This window comes from Myotis myotis, unplaced genomic scaffold (assembly GCF_014108235.1).
Source record: "Myotis myotis isolate mMyoMyo1 unplaced genomic scaffold, mMyoMyo1.p scaffold_m19_p_2, whole genome shotgun sequence".
In the NCBI taxonomy this organism is placed as follows: Eukaryota; Metazoa; Chordata; class Mammalia; order Chiroptera; family Vespertilionidae; genus Myotis; species Myotis myotis.
In genome coordinates this window covers 47,044,750-47,062,114 of record NW_023416324.1, presented here as the reverse complement: position 1 = coordinate 47,062,114, position 17,365 = coordinate 47,044,750, and the positions used below count along the sequence as shown (strand labels likewise).

The window sequence follows — 17,365 nt, the reverse complement described above, 5'->3', positions numbered from 1 at the left end:
ACCACAAATGGTATTTTTCATTGAGCATAAAGCTGAACTAGAATTGTCAGGTTTCTTTCATCACTAAAATTCTGTTATCATAAGACCTTTGTTATATGTGGTTATTATATCTGTTTAAGTTGCTTGATATGATGCTTGGACCAACAGGAGGTAAACGTTTGCTGAATGCATGTTTGTCTTTTGATTCATTCAAGGGTGAGTTCTTGCAATAATTAGACATTGTACTAGGTGCTGAAGGATACATAGAAAAATATAAGATATGCCCTAATCTTCATGAGGCTTAAAGTATGGAAAGGAACTATAATATTAGGTAAAAATAAACAGTAAAGCATTATATAAAGTTGGAAAATAATTTAATATTATAACTTATTATATTACTACCAATGATCATTTTTAAAGAATTCAAGGTAGAAACAGTATTTATTATGTAAGTCCTTCCATAAAATAAAAGATCAAACACTAATATGGCTTTATGTTCTTTATACATTGAAGGGATAATCAAATTCATAATCTCCATTTCACTAGCTCCGTGGTCGGCAAACCACGACTCCTGAGCCACATGTGGCTCTTTGGCCCCTTGAGTGTGGCTCTTCCACAAAATACCACATGCGGGCGCGCACGTACAGTGCGATTGAAACTTTGTGGCCCATGCTCAGAAGTCGGTATTTTGTGGAAGAGCCGGTATTTTGTGGAAGAGCCACACCTAAGGGGCCAAAGAGCTGCATGTGGCTTGTGAGCCACGGTTTGCTGAGCCGCAGTTTGCCGACCACTGCGGCTAGCTCAAGGTCACTCTGCTAGTAAGTGGCAATGGTGAAAATCAATCCTAGGTCTCCTGACTTCAACAAAAACAGTAGTAGCAACCACAAAAACTCCTGTAGTTTTCACTGTATACCAAGAATTATTCAGGGAACTTTAGTTATATTAACTCTTAATCCTGGTAATATGCCTACACGGCTAAATTATCATTATTATCCTTGCTTTATAGATGAGCAAACAGGTTTCACATCGTTCAGTAGCCTTGCCCCATAGCCACTCAGTAAGCAGTTAAGGACAGAATTGGGATGCAAATTCTAAACAGGAATGCCTGACTCTGGATCCCACACTCCAGCCTACTCTGCTTTAGGAGCACAGAGTCAGAACAAAATTTTGTTAGGCATCTGATAGTGCATTTGTAGTATCCCAGAAGGACGAGTTGCTGCCATCAGGTTGTGGAATTCTGACAAAATAGCAACTCCAGGGTCCTGGAAAGCAATTTTATGTACACTGAGGGGTTCTGAGAAATGGAGAAAGACACACAGAGTCACCAGTGTGTGAGGATTATTTTCTGAAAGGCAGTTTTCTGTGACTCTCATTACCAAGCAAAATTACACACACACCACACACCCTAAGGTAAAAAAAAAATCTCATAATAGTATGAAATATTTAAAAGATAAGGTCCTTGATTTGTGGAATATGGAGTATAGACTGTGTATATAAAACACTAAAGGAAAAAAGGGAATGGAGAGAAATTTTAAAAGAGAAAGATACACCTCCTCCCACAAAAGGAGCCCCACTGGTGTGACTCAGTGGTTGAGTGTTGACCCAGGAACCAAGAGGTCACTGGTTCAATTCCCAGTGAAGGCACATGCCCGGGTTGCAGACTTGATCCCCAGTGGGGGGCATGCAGGAGGCAGCCAATCAATATTTCTCTCTCATTGATGTTTCCATATCTCTCCCCCTCTCCCTTCCTCTCTCTGTAAAACAAAACAAAACAATAAAAACATATTTTAAAAAAGAATGAAATTTTTTTTTTAAATAAAAGGAGAAAAGGAAGCAAAATACTCAGGTACAAAAATTGAGTAAAAGTACAAGATAGTTTAAAAATAAGTGAATGTTTACGTCCTAAGTTTAACAAAGATGCCTCATCTCACAACCTTGCTGGTCACTGCATGAAAGTGAAGCATGTAGTCAAGGTGGGCAAATGACCTTTACATCCAGAAATGAGGGTGACGGAGATGGAACAAACACATGTAAGCAACAAAGTCTCAGAACGCATAAAAGAAGAGAGAAGAAATTTTAGGAATTGTATGAAGCAGCAGAGTGGAAATTGGGTTAGTTTTTTTTAAAAAAACAGTTCATGTTAGTTGGAATAGAAAATAAATTATATTCAATTCTATAATTTAGAGTACATTCTGTATAATTTAGTGACAAAGACAAAGAAATAATATTGAGTTTAATTTGAATCCTGACTTTATCACTTTCTGTGTGACCTTGAGCAAATTACTTAACCTCTCTGAAGTTTAGATTTATCATTTTGTAAAATAGAGATAGTATCTTCTACAGATATGGTGAAGATTAAATATGATATAGGATATCCTTGTTATCTAAGAATAGTCATTATAAAAAAGTTATCCCAAAACAAATGTATTTAAATGGTTCCTATAATTTCAAAGGATATAGTGATAAAAGACTTGGTTGGGACTCTAAATTCTCATAAGCTGTATTTGTGTGAAAAATTTTTATTAACACATGAACAAATAATTAATGGATTCTTAGAATGAACAAAAATGATTTGTGTTGATATTTTGGGGTATATATTTCTGATAAAAAATTGTATTATAGCTCTACACATCAATCTAGGTTCAAATTTGGCTTTAAATCATGATCAAGTGAGTCATTATTGCAGGGTTAATTGAGAGTTTTATAAATTTTCCTAAGGGCCTCTCAATTTCCTGATTTTCTTTTGAAGTGGCTGTGATGGAAGTGTCCTTTTTCCTTCTTATTCGGGCATTAATAGTTTTATTAATTGTCAATTGACAATGACTTTACACTATCACTTTCACTGAATTCATGGAGTTTGCTTTCTAAATATTTACAGATCAAAAAACAAGATCTGAAAGAAGATAGTTATTTGCCCACATTTTCACAGACAGTAAGTGGTGGAGTCAGGATTCAAATACAGGTCCACTTAACTTACAAGAAGCCACATAGGTTTCATCTTGACCCCCAATGGCATTGAGTGAGTTACACCTGTCACATGTTTTTTGGTGTGCAAGGCATTCACATCCATGAAAAGGAGGATGGCACACTTAAAGTCAGTTATCATAAAGTAGGATAAAGAATATTGAATTTCTGGGTATGGAATAGAGTTATTTTCAGTTTTCTTCTTCATAAGTCCCTGCTTACCTGTTCTGGAGATATATCTATATATATATATTTCATGTGTATATATTTATTTTTAAAAATATTCTTATTGATTTCAGAGAGGGAGGAAGAGGGAGAGAGGGAAACATCAATGATGAGAGAGAATCATTGATCATTGCCTCCTGCACACTCCCTACTGGGGGTAGAGCGCACAATCGCAGCATGTGTGCCATGACTGGAAATCGAATCCTGACCTCCTGGTTTATGGGTTGATGCTCAACCACTGATCCACATCAGCTGGGTTGTATATATTTCTTATTTTTCAAATTCCACTCTGTCTAGAAACATATTCAGCTGACATTTTTGTCATGTTTTATAGAGAATTTTCTTCAAACTGCACTAATTAACATTCTAAAATAATGTATGACTCAGAAAATGGAAAAATTATACTTTGTTTTCATCCTCAACATCACATCAAACATCATCAACACAAGGACTATTGTTGAAAATAGACATAAGGGAGAAGACAAAGCCACAATGCAATGTCTTCAGTATGAGAACTCACACAGCCAAATCCTAGACAGTCCCATATAGATAGCACTGAGAATGTATTCGATCAGACATTTGAAGCTGAGCCAGGTAGAACATGACTCAAAGAGTATAAATGGTATCAAAAGCTGATTTATGTAGAGCACTTATATGTAATGACCACTGTGCTAAATACTTTACATGCGTTATGTCTTCTATTCTCAAAACATCTCTTTGAGGTACAAACTATTTTTATGTATACTAGTATGTTACCAGTGAGGAAATTGAAACCCTAGTAAAATTAAACCGTTTGCTCAAGGTAACTTGCTCTATAGTAAGTGATGTGTTGGGAATGAAAACCAAATCTAACTTCAATTGCATTAGTAAACCCTACCCTGTATTATCAATGTTTGCCCATTCATGTTAGTACACTTTGTTCCAAGGTACAGCTAGATGCACAGCAGGTATTCTCAGTGCAGCAGTATCACCCCAAAGGAGGTGAAAAGTGGTTCTTGGGGGAGGGGGAGTGGAAAAAAAGAGGAAAAAGTGATTCTTGGAGAAAATAAATCTTACTCTTTTACATATAAAGCATGCAGATATACATGCAGTACATAACCAGATGTACAGAACATCTGTGATATTAAAATTCTACTGGGGAGCAATTATGGAAAAAGAAAGGTCTAAAAAGGCTCCCTGAGTAAGGGAGGGAGGATACAGAAAAAAAAAAAGTTCGAGAATCACTGGTCCATAGTTTAAAAGGGCCATGGATACTCATGACCTGCACACCTCATCAACTCTTTTGGAAAAATTCTAAGGCACTGGGTTTACTGAAGAATAATTGTTTATGTTAAAAACTATTCAAGTTTCCACCGAGTGAGTAACTGTGGTGCCATAGTTATAGGTGATATAATCAAGATATGGGGAGAATATCTAGTAAGGGCCTTACATAGGAACAGAGCACAGGAAAGGGGGGTGGGAGAGCTTGGCCAATCCAGAGCTGTTCTCACATGGACAACGTGGATGGTCCCTGAACTGGGGCAGGAAAGAGGGCAATCTAGTCAGGGGATATGGTCAGAGAAGCTGGGGTAACCCTGGTTTAGGCTTTGAACCAAACAGGAGCAAGGCCAGAATACAACAGCCTCCAGGGGACAGTGACATGAGCGCCAAGAGAAAATCCAAGTAGTCTGTTTAAGGAATGGGAAGAATTAGAGGTTCTGAAATAGCCATCCAAGCATGTTGGGAAGGAGGAGTATGCTTTTCTGTGAAAAGCCTGGTGTGTACTTTCAGAAAGGTGGTGGCTATGTAACCAAAGAAATGCAACAGGTGCAGAGAATGTTTTACCTTTTCAGATTAGAAAATATCTGAAAAAAATACTTCATGCTTGTGAGAATATAATGAAGTAGGCATGGTGATATAATGATGGCAGTTAAAATTGGTATAATCTTTCTAGAAAACTGCTTTGGCAATGGGTAGCATGAACTTTTAAACGTTTCATAATTTTAGCCCCAAATTCTAAGAATCTATTCTAAGAAAATTTTAAGAATCTATTCTAAGAAAATATCTTAAGGCCAAAGAATTATGTGCAAGATGTTCACTGCATGTGGGGCAACTTGAAGCAATTTATATACCTAACAACCGAAGTGAAATGAATCATGATTCATGACAGAATGAAATGTGATGCAGATATTTAAAAGTTCCCAGAAATTGACAATGGAGCTAAAAATAATCACATATCACATCTTCCCTATTAGATTGGAAAAGGTGAAAAAAAACTGAAAATAACTCCGTGTTGATTGGGGCATAGAAAAATTGTTAATCATAATCCTGGTATGAACTTTGTGTAGGAAACATTTGGTAGAATGTAGTAATATTTAAACTGCATCTCCTTTAACATAGCAATCCCATTTTTAACAATATTTCTTTTGGATAAATTCAGACACAGCTAGAGGATATGTACCTTTGACATAAGAGCAAAAAAATAAAGGATAAAAACCCAAATATCCATTAATAAAAGATAAGTACATTCATAAAATATGATACTATGGGACCACTAACATGATTATATAATGCATATGTATATGTATACATTATATAGATGCATATGTATATATGCACACATGTATACACAAATGTAGTAAATTTAAATAGCTACTATTGACAGTTATGAGCAGATTATATATTCTATTTACATAAAATTGTACATAACCTATTTCCTGAATTATAAGAAACATACTTTTGAAAACATTTGAACATTTCTGAACATTTCTATAAACACTTATGGTGTATAATGGGTTGAGATGCATCTTGTAATCAATGTCAAAAGAAAGTTGGCAGCTGTTAATAGAGCAGATTCCACTGTTGGCTCTGCCTGTACTTGTGGGCATGTAACCACGGGTAGCATAATCAGCTCATCTCATGGTCTCCTCAGTTGAGTTGAAGTACTTGCATTGATAGCCTATCATGTGATTGAATTTCAATTTACATTTGGACCCCTATTTCCCTTCAAAAGTGTTTTTTAAGATTTCATCTGATGCAGTAAGAGTATTATGTACAAGTGAGTAAAGAAGCTATTTGAACATAGAAGAAAAACTGTCACATGCAACATCAGGCAGAAGAAAATGCGACATTGTTTGAAATCTAAACCATAGCATTTTGAAAGTTAAGACAAATAGGTTATGAATGAATTATGCATCATAGAAGAACTAGAGTCCCGATGCACAAAATTCGTGCAAGAGTAGGCCTCCCTTCCCCTGGCTGCCAGCACCGGCTTCCCTCTGGCACCTGGCACTTCCCTCCGGCCACCGGCAGGCACCCAGGACCAGGGCTTCCCTTGCATCATCTGGTAAGTTGTCTGGAAGGACGTCTGGTCTAGTTAGCATATTACGCTTTTTATTATTATAGATATGCAACTCAGGTGCTAAAACTGTGTCTGTCAAAAACTTCTAAGTGACTTTCAAGATTAAACTATCAGCGTCAAAGAGAATAAACAGGTCATGATTATGAATATGTGGAATATTACTGTGATACTAACATAACTGCTGATGGCCAGAAGTAATTTAGATGTATCTTTAAGTCTGAATATAATACAGGTTTAGACTCAATTTCTGATGGTTATACTGAAGATAGTGATGTGCATTTTGTCTGCTATTGTTGGTGAGAAAAAAATGCTTTTCTACATTTAATCAAGTTTATTTTGCACCTGAAAAGTTGTTATTAAATTGATGGAACATATTCCAGTGCATGAGTTCTTGGATTCAAATAAATGCAGAGTGTGTGTGTGTGTGTGTGTGTGTGTGTGTGTGTATTTTCACCAGACATTAAAAATGTTATCTCTACTAATGTCTCAACATTGTGCTTTCAGGGTTGTATTTATTTATTTATTTATTTATTTAAGTTCCAGGATCTTCCCCCCTCCCCCCTTCAGCTTTATTGAGGTATACTGAGAAATAAAACTGTAAGATATTTAAAGTGTGTATGAATGATGATTTGATTTACATAAACATTGTGAAAGGGTTCCTCCCATTTAGTTAAGTAACACATCTAACACCTCACATATTTTTTTGTGTGAGAACATTTAAGCTCTGTTCTCTTAGCGAATTTCAACTGTACAATACAGTATTGTCAACTATAGTCACCATGTTTACATTAGCTCCTCAGACCTTATTCATCTTACACTTGAAAGTCTACCCTTTTACCAACCTCTTCCTATTTCCCCACCTCCCCCAGCCGCTGGAAGCCACTTTTCTACTCTCCTTTTCGATGAGGTTGTTTTTTTTTAATGACTCCAAATAAGTGATACCATGCAGTATCTGTCTTTCTCCTTCATGCTAACGTCACTTAGCATAATGCCCTCAAGATCCAGATGGCAAGATTTCCCATCTGGATATATAAAGATATCTGTGTTTATCTATACTTTCCCATACTGTTTAAATTTTACAAAGTAGTGTGCTTAAGTCAATGGCATAATTAGGACAAAGCAAACTATGGGCTATTTTAAAATATGTCATTGGCATGGGGGACATTACCATATGTTAAAAGGATTCATAATCCTATGCTGTATGAAAATATAACACACAGTCACATACATAAAATCTTAGAAATGAAATACACTGAAATGATAGCTGTGGTTTTATGATTAGATGATAGATTATCTCATTTTCTTTAAACTTTTCTGTTTTTCTAAATTGTTTTTATAATGAGCATGCATCCTTTGATATTGTAACAAAACTATTATAACTAGAGATTTCTTCTGTACTTCTTGAATGATTCCTATTCTTACAGTTAAAAAGGGGATGCCACAATTTTGAACAGTATTGCAAGTATTCCCCTCAGGGCTGAGATTTATGAATGGAGAGGCATAACAATGCTGCCTGTAACCGTCTGACTGCTGAAAACTTGCTATTTGAGCCACCAGTTTCATGAGGAATGGGCTGTGAACTGAGTCGAAAAAAGGCAAAAATCTAACATTAAATACTCATTTTCCTCTTTCTGGACTCACCCTTTCCAGTGATGATTGCAACTCTTGTAAGTCACCAAAACACCCTTGAAAAAATAAACACCAGTCTTGCTCCTTGTGGCACTTCTCCAGAATAACCCTTGGTGGTTTTTCAGAGGCATAGTTCAAGCCTGTAAATCAGATCTTGGGGGAACCCATGCTGTAGTTAAGCTGCTTATGAAATTGAGAAACCCTATGGCAGTGGTTCTCAACCTTCTGGCCCTTTAAATACAGTTCCTCATGTTGTGACCCAACCATAAAATTATTTTCGTTGCTACTTCATAACTGTAATGTTGCTACTGTTATGAATCATAATGTAAATATCTAATATGCAGGATGGTCTTAGGTGACCCCTGTGAAAGGGTCGTTCGACGTCAAAGGGTTCGCGACCCACAGGTTGAGAACCGCTGCCCTATGGTAAACAGCACCCCCTATCTGTGTGACTGAGTGCCAGCAGGAAATCAAGCCCCAATGACAGGTATACTATGTCCAGGGGACAGGACAGCAGAGTCAGCAGAGGAGGAAGAAGGCTGTGCAAGCCTGTCTGCTGAAAGCCCATGTTCCAGCAGAAATTATTACCACACACATGTTGCAAAATAGTCAAAGACAAAAAGGATTAAAATCTTAAGGGCAATGACTTATCTTAATACTTTATCTTTTTTTTTTTTTAAATATATTTTATTGATTTTTTACAGAGAGGAAGGGAGAGAGATAGAGAGTTAGAAACATCGATGAAAGAGAAACATCGATCAGCTGCCTCCTGCACATCTCCTACTGGGGATGTGCCCGCAACCCAGGTACATGCCCTTGACCGGAATCGAACCTGGAACCTTTCAGTCCACAGGCCGACGCTCTATTCACTGAGCCAAACCGGTTTCGGCTTAATACTTTATCTTAAATGCCATGTTTTAATGACCCCAAATCAATCTTTGATCTAATAAATGAAGCGATGATTATAGAATTCTTAGCACATGTTAAGTATTTATTAATGATAATTATTATTTTAGGAAATGATTACATTTGTATAGTATAGTTTATAAAGGCTTTTTACAAGTAACTGGCTAAAATATCTTAGGGATGTATATATATACTAGTGGCCCGGTGCACGAAATTTGTGTAGGGGACTGGGGTGTGTCCCTCAGCCCGGACTGCACCCTCTCCAATCTGGGACCCCTCGGACATCCCTCTTGCAATCCGGGACCGCTGGCTCCTAACTGCTCACCTGCCTGCCTGCCTGCCTGATTGCTCCTAACAACTCTGCCTGCTGGCCTGATCAACCCCAACTGCCCCCCCTTCTGGCCTGATCACCCGTCACCCCTGCCAACCTGCTTGCTCCCAACTGCCCCCCCCCCCCGGCCTGCTCACCCACAACTGCCCCGCCCTGCCAGCTTGATTGCCCCCAACTGCCCCTCCCCCACCAGCCTGATCACCCACAACTGCCCCCCCCCCACCGGCCTGATTGACCCTAACCGCCTCTGCCTCGGCCCCACCACCATGGCTTTGTCCGGAAGGTCTCCCGGTCTAATTAGCATATTGCCCTTTTATTAGTATAGATGGCATTGATTTAATAATTCATTCTACACACATTAAAAGGGCTTAGAAATGGAAAATTCTCCTGAGCCTTGACATCACCTGTTTGAATCATTGCTTCATTCATTATATCAGTTCTCAACTCTGAAGGGGAAAGTCAGAGAGCCAAGAGTATAGTGGGGTAGGCAGCCTCAATCCCTGGCAGCTCTTCTTAGAAGACACAATAAAAAGCTATTGTGTGACGATGGTTACCAACTACACAAAGGTAAAATAGTTCCCCCTGGTGATTCTTGGCTCATCGTTCTTTTCTCAGGAAGTTTGTCAAAGCTGCTGAAATGCCATGATTTATAAATCCTTTAATAAAATAGTTGGTAACATTTTCTTCTACATCTCCCATCAGCATTAACACAGCATCACCACCACTGCCGCCCCTTCCCTGCCCCCAGGAGTGTATTGCGTGGCAAATCTTTAGTTTCAACAAGTCAACTTTAATGACAGGCTCTGGTGGAGGTAGGACGGGGGCTGTACAGCAGGGAGGAGGCATTCTGCTCCCAAATGATTCTCCTGAGCCATAAGCAGCAAAGGCAAGACTGCTCAGTATCTCTGAGGGAGGCAGGAAGGCCGTGTAGCAACTCACAGATCAAGTTGCCAGATATTTTATGTGGAAGACTAGAATTCTACAATCCAACCTGTTCCAAAGCTGGCAAGACCTAAATGAAACACAGCCATGCTACAAGCAGGGGATGTGTGAAGTTGGACCAAAGTGGTCCTAGCTGGTCGTTATGGGGCACTTTGCATGCACTGACCTCAGTACTTAACTATTTCCCCTTGACTACAACCCTGTGAAATAGGTGTTGCCAATATTCCAATTTCCAGAGAAGGAAATTGACTATGATGGTTGCACAGCAAAATGTTAAGGTTTTCCATTAATATTTCATTAATTTCCACAAAGTGATAAGGTTTTTTCTTTTTAAATATATTTTATTGATTTTTTACAGAGAGTAAGGGAGAGGGATAGAGAGTTAGAAACATCAATCAGCTGCCTCCTGCACACCCCCTACTGGGGATGTACCCGCAACCAAGGTACATGCCCTTGACCAGAATCGAACCTGGGACCCTTCAGTGCGCAGACCGACGCTCTACCCACTGAGCCAAACTGGTTAGGGCACTGATAAGGTTTTTACTAATTCTGCAATTGATACATATCTGATAAGAAAAACAATAAATTCATAAAAGACCTTGATAAATATTGCTATGAAGACAGATATTGTTCTGACTGTATTCATTTAATCAGCAAGTGTTTATTGAGTGCCTACTATGTGCATGGTACTATGAAAGATATTTTAGTTACACTGGTGAACAAGACAGACATGTTCCTGTCTCCATGGAGCATGGAAGCCAGACATTACACAAGCAGTTATAATAATGTTTAGAGAATGTTATAATTCAGAAAACAGGGTGCTTTGGAGGCACCCAACAGGGAGACCTAACCTGTTCTAAAAATTAGGAATAGCTTCCAAAGAAATAAATACGAGTGACATTTAAAACTATGCTTTGAAAATATTAAAATGTTGCTATGTTAGAGGACTAATATAAATACTTACGTAATGTTAAATGTTAACCTAAGGTATATTGGGCATTATCCTAGGTATTAGCAATAGGGAGTCACCAATCGGTTTGCGCTAAGTACACACACACACATACACATACACACATATACATACGTATAGAGAAAATGATATGGAACATATATATATGTATAGGAGGAGGGAGGAAAAAAAAATGTGTGTGTGTGTGTAGGTGTGTGTGCACGTACATGCATTGCCTCTGAAATTAGCTTTTTGCATCTGAATTATAGCCTCAGCACAATGTATCTGCAATCACAGTCCTGGAAAAGCTGGTATTTTTCTTCTAAGCTTGATATCTGCAATTTTCCTATCTGGTACTTAGGGTAGGTAAGAAGTCTAAGAGGCCGAGGGGCCAGACCCACAAAACAGAAGAACTTTCCAGGGAGAGTGCTGCAGGGAAGGGATGGTCCCCGGAAAGAGCAGGGATTCAGTTAAGGAAACAGGTGGGCGATTTTGGCAGAGAGCCCTAGAATGCAGAGAAGGGTGCTGCTGAAGAGGTGACATTCCCAAAGGCGTGATGGGAGTAAAAGCAGTAGAGAGAAGCACAGAGCAGCCAGGGGATGAGTGTGGGGGAGGCTGTGTGTGCAGAGGATAGAGATGTTACTCAGGCACAAGGACACTTAAGAATGTATGGTTGTAGGGTTGTTTGTTTTCATTACCAAATACAGATGATTTTGTAGTGAAATAAGCTAACAGCACTCTTCTGGGAGCATCTTGATGTTAAATTGCTCTAGGAAACTGCTCAAATATCTAACAGTCACATTTTCTACTTGTCATGGAAATATCTTTCCCTTCCTCCCATCTCACAAGAACACTTGACAGCTTCAAAAGGATATACTCTTGGATGAATGAATTTAAAAAAAGTTATTACTTCTTGAAACCTTGACTTTTTTTTATTAACCCAATTTACATAGGTTAAATTTCAGTGAAATTGTTTATAAAAGTGAAACTTTAAGAAAAGCTTTGACACTCTTGTGAGCTAGAACCACTGTCTAATACTTTCCTATCTCTAGTTAAATTCAATTTGAAAGTGTAAAGCATCTCACGTTATCTGCAAAGAACCTCACAAGCCAATGTTCACTAGACAGTTGGTCAGTCAGTGGCTCAAACCCTTACTAAGTGACCAGGCTGCCTAAAGCATTAGAAGAACAAAGCAATGAATAAGACAGGGTAAAGTTTTGAGCACTATAAACACACTATTTAGATGCCAATAAATAATATTTTAAAAAATTAGAAAAAGTGAATTTTTTGGGGGCATGGGAATCTTTCTTCCTTTTCTACATTCCCTGAGTAGAAAATTAAAGATAACAATAATTAATATTAATAATAAATGTGGGTAAAAGCAGAGTGCCCAAGAAGAATATGCGAGAAGTATATTCAATAAAATATGTTGAATGACAGGTTTTTGGAGTACAAAAATTTGGGCAGGGGCACTATACTTAAGGCAATTTAACATGTCACCATTTCTATGTCATTTTATTATCACAGCAGAAAATTTTAAAAATTCTTTCAGGTTGCACTAGCTAAAAATATCTGAGACTAATGTACAAAAATGATAAAAACGAAACTTCTCCATTTTTTTAACATAGCTATCCTTGCCCGGCTGGCATGGCTCAGTGGTTAAGTGTCGACCTATGAACCAGGTCATGTTCGATCCCTGGTCAGGGCAGGCTCAATTCCCAGTGTGGGGGCGTGCAGGAGGCAGCTGATCAATGATTCTCTCTCATCATTGATGTTTCTATCTCTATCTCCCTTGCTCCCTGAAATCAATATTAAAAAAACTAAACACTGTCCTTTAAAAACAAACAAATAAAAACCCCACATAGCTTATCCTTGCCTTGGCCAGTGTAGCTCGGTTGGAGCATCATCCCGTACACTGAAAGGTCATGTGTTCAATTCCCATCAGGGCACATACCCAGGTTGCAGGTTCAATCCCAGTTGGGATGTGTATGGGAGGTAACCGATAGATGTTTCTTTCTCTCCCTCTCATTTCCTCTCTTTCCAAAATCAATAAAAACATATTCTTGGGTGAGGGGTCATCTTTTTTTTTTTTTTTTTAAGTTTTCCCTTAAAGTTTATTTTAACCCTTTGAGTGCCAACCAATATCCTAGAAACTATGCTAAAATTGCCAAGGCATTTTTGCTGATTTTACAGCAGTTTAGGAAAAAAAATATGAATCGCAAGTAAATGAAGTTACATATTCAAAAACTTAAGGAAACCTTTACCACATTTGTTTTCTGCACTTAGGTGCCATCTGTCAATAAAGAGTGAACTACTAGCATCTAATAGTGACACTGCAGGAGGAGTGCGAAAGCGCTCCCGGCACTTTTGGCGAAATACAGGAGGAGTGCAATCGCGCTCCCAGGCACTTTAGGGGTTAATGCACTTTTATATGCATAAGCATTTCCTGATAAGGAGGGATGCACATTCATGATATGGATGCTCCTCTAATCCCTTGGGAAGCTTTGTTTATATTTCCCAGACTTGAGCAAAGACACAGTACTAGCGGTTCCAAGTAATTTCTATTAAAACTTTCTTATGTGACTTCTCTTGGCCAAAATTGAGATGCTTAGGGAATTTGGATCTTATAATTAGAATGACAATGTTACCAAATTTAGATATTCAAAAATCTATGAACAAATATATTTTCCTAAAATATAAAAAGATGTGGTTCACATTATGTTACTCCACACACTTATTAATACTTATATTTGATTGATAAAACATATTTTAAAAACAAACCAACAACCAAAAATTGTCTTTAGATCGGTATCTTTAAGGAGAGACTATCTCTCTCTGTTAAAAGAAACCCCAAATAAAACACAAGCAAATGAGCCAATAGATACTCTAAAGCCAAAGTAAACTGCAACATCAAAAAGCCTGCCAAAGTGTTGTTTTGGAACCTCAGGCAATTATTGAGGAGTGCCAGTGGTGTGCTGTTTAATTTCTTGGTTAAAGCAGGGTACTCTACAGCCTCCGCTGAGGCCAGGCTGCACCAGAGATAGGGCTTTTCCACAGGCAGGTATTTATGGTACCTCAGGATCACCAACCTATTCAATCGCAGCTTCTCCTTTTGGGAAGTGCTGATCAGTAAAAAGACACTTGGGTACTTTTTAATTCCGTCTGATTCAAAGAGGTAGTATATAAGGTGATAAGTTTATAGACTTTGCATCTTGGTTATTACAAAATTAATGACCTGAGACTATCAAGCTTCTGATGTGCTGTGGACTGCGTAGCCTCCTGTCCTCTACCTGAGCCAGGACAAGAAACCAGGTATTGGGAAAGTTTTAAATCAGACCCTATTTTCTGCTGCTATCCCAACTACTCCAAGCTAAGGACTTCCATCTCTAGCACCATCTTACAAGGAAAATTCACTGTGAACAGAAAAAAAGCCACACCACACAAACTACTTAAGAATCTTAACTACTTAAGTCATTTCCTTGTTTAAAATTGCATTAAAACACACACTCAACTTAGGAAAGTTTTTTTGTTGTCATAAAACACAAGTTCAATATTTAGATTCATTTCTAGAGTTGAATATTTTTTGGCTGACTTTTGATCCCTGGATACATTCAGCTATTTAAATGGTAGAAAATAGGGGATTAAGTGATAAATATTTACGTGTAAGATGATCTGTTAATTAAGTCAAATTACTTCGTTTTCCCTCCACCATTAGTTGAAATGGGCCATTTTATCAAGTGTCTGGCCCAGCCATGGGCAAACTACGGCCCACGGGCCGGATCCGGCCTGTTTGAAATGAATAAAACTAAAAAAAAAAAAAAACTGTACCCTTTTATGTAATGATGTTTACTTTGAATTTATATTAGTTCACACAAACACTCCATCCATGCTTTTGTTCTGGCCCTCCAGTCCAGTTTAAGAACCCACTGTGGCCCTTGAGTCAAAAAGTTTGCCCACCCCTGGTCTGGCCTGTGAAAATGATTTGGAAATTAAATATAAAACAGAAGAATGCTAATCCTTAATACAGAACATAAATTATTCAGCACAGAGGTTACACATCTGACACATTCATGTATATTTTCCTTCATCTTCTAAAATGGCAAGTCCAATGATAGTTGTCCATTTTACTACGGTCATTCCAGTTGCAATTTTTGGAGACAACAGAACTGTTTACAGAAAATACCTCCCCCTTTTTCCTCTTCATTTTTCTGATCTTCTATGCAGCTTCCTTGTCATAGGACATACAGTATATACATATTTACATTTTACAATAGTGGATGTTGTATCTGAAATATTAATTATCTAAAACAGAATTAAATGCCAATTCTAACCAAAAATGTCCTTATATTTGTTGCATCGCATTTGCAAGTGTTAGGAAGGAGCCCTGGTTGACAGAGTTAAGTTCCTTGGACAAGAAAGGTGTTTTATTTTGTTTTGTTTTTTCAATTTCACACAGTTAATTAAGTAAGCAATATTAACTGCAAATCCGCTTTAATTTTTTTTAAATAAAATAAATTGAAGTTCCCTTACAAACCAAATTAATGTAATATTTCTTTAGTAGTTAATATTTTCTAAGTAGCCATAGCATTTTATATAGAGAGTGAGCCCAGGTCTTTTGAAGGGAACTGGGATTTGGAAATGCAGATGGGAAGAAAGGATGAGGGGAGTATAAATTAGAATCTGGTATGCTATGTACTACTTACCTTCAAAAGTCAAATAAAACTTTCCTCTGTCAAACCAAACGAGGGAAGGCTGTTCATTCTCTGTATGGCCAGGAGTTGAAGCGGGATGGGAAAGGTTAAGGAGAGGGAGAGAGAAGGACACAGTATGAGTTACAGAGCAGGTCATTAATCTCACTATGGGGGAGGGCGGAGGCACTGCATGCCATTAGCGTGCAGGGAAAAGGGAAGGCTGGCAATCTATGGGTGTTTTTATTTTTTTTTCTTTTCTTTTTTAGTTCAGGAATCAGAAAGCAAAGCAAAGCTATGGAGGCCTAAAGGGATGGGCATGTGTTGTCGATAGCTTGACATTCGGTGCTTGTACGCATGGAGCGGAAGTCTTCCTGGCCATGCAGGGGAATCAGCATATTTTAACTGCACTAGTTTGGGCAAACTGTCTTTCAGCAATTGCTGTATCCATTTCATCTTCAATGTCATCCCCTTCTATGTTTTAAAAAAGATAAACTTGGAGTTATGGGTCACATAAACTTAGCTTAGGTTTTAAATGACAACAGCATTGCATATCAATTTAATGCTCCTGGAAGATGTCATATATCTTCCATCCCCTTCCCTGGAATCACCTTAGGCATCCAGACACAAAACACCCTTTACCTATGTACCAAAGAGAAAACAAGATTACTAACGGTGCGCTATAATTTTTTTAAATTAAAAAGCAGTCACTGGACATGTAATTCTGAGCAGTTAAATTATTCCTTCCTTTGTAAATTCACAAAGCAATAGCATCTCACCTTTTCCAGACCTGTTCGCTGAGAAACTGTCATGCAACCTGCTGCTTTTTAAAATATGTTCACTTAACAAATTCAATGGCATGAGTTCCACAATGAACAACAAACAGACAGGGTGCATCTGAGAGGCACTGGACACTCATGAGGTGAGTAGCATGTCCATGATGTTTATAGCATTCAGATGGCATAATGGCTTGGATTTTTAACGTCTAGATATCTAGACATCACTTGGCTAGCACCATACCTGCCGGGGTTTCACAGCGCCTTTCAAATGAGGGCAGTTTGTCATAAAAAACATCATCTTCTGACACTACGGACCAAAGAAATATAAAGGGATGGAAAACAAAAACACAAATACAAATCCCAAATGAAATCAGGGTCACACATTACTGACTGAAACACAGGAATGGTTTTAATGGAAAAAGAAAAAACAAAACCTAGGACACTGAGATTATGGTTAGGATACAAAAAAGCAATGTGCTTGTTTCATGATGATGCTATGAGAAGAAACTATAATTTAAAAAATGACAGGTTTTAGCATGTGAATTTGGCTGAACTCAGCTCCATAGAAGAAATCACACCCCCACCTTTTTAGGGAGTTGTTAAAGGTAGTATCATCAATAATTGACTTGTGCA

The 17,365-nt window shown here is 38.0% G+C and overlaps 1 protein-coding gene across 13 annotated transcripts in view; it reads right to left on the bottom strand.

Annotated features, from left to right (window-relative positions):
- SGIP1 (SH3GL interacting endocytic adaptor 1) overlaps nt 1-17,365 on the bottom strand; it is a 214,827-nt gene that overhangs the window by 28,419 nt on the left and 169,043 nt on the right. For 8 of the 13 annotated variants that reach the window (XM_036351643.1, XM_036351642.1, XM_036351649.1 and 5 more), the window contains one exon: nt 15,969-16,028. The exons of the other annotated variants lie outside the window; for them this stretch is intronic. In XM_036351643.1, the coding sequence (XP_036207536.1) occupies nt 15,969-16,028 (60 nt within the window). The remainder of the gene's footprint in view (nt 1-15,968; nt 16,029-17,365) is intronic. 13 annotated transcript variants of the gene reach the window in all.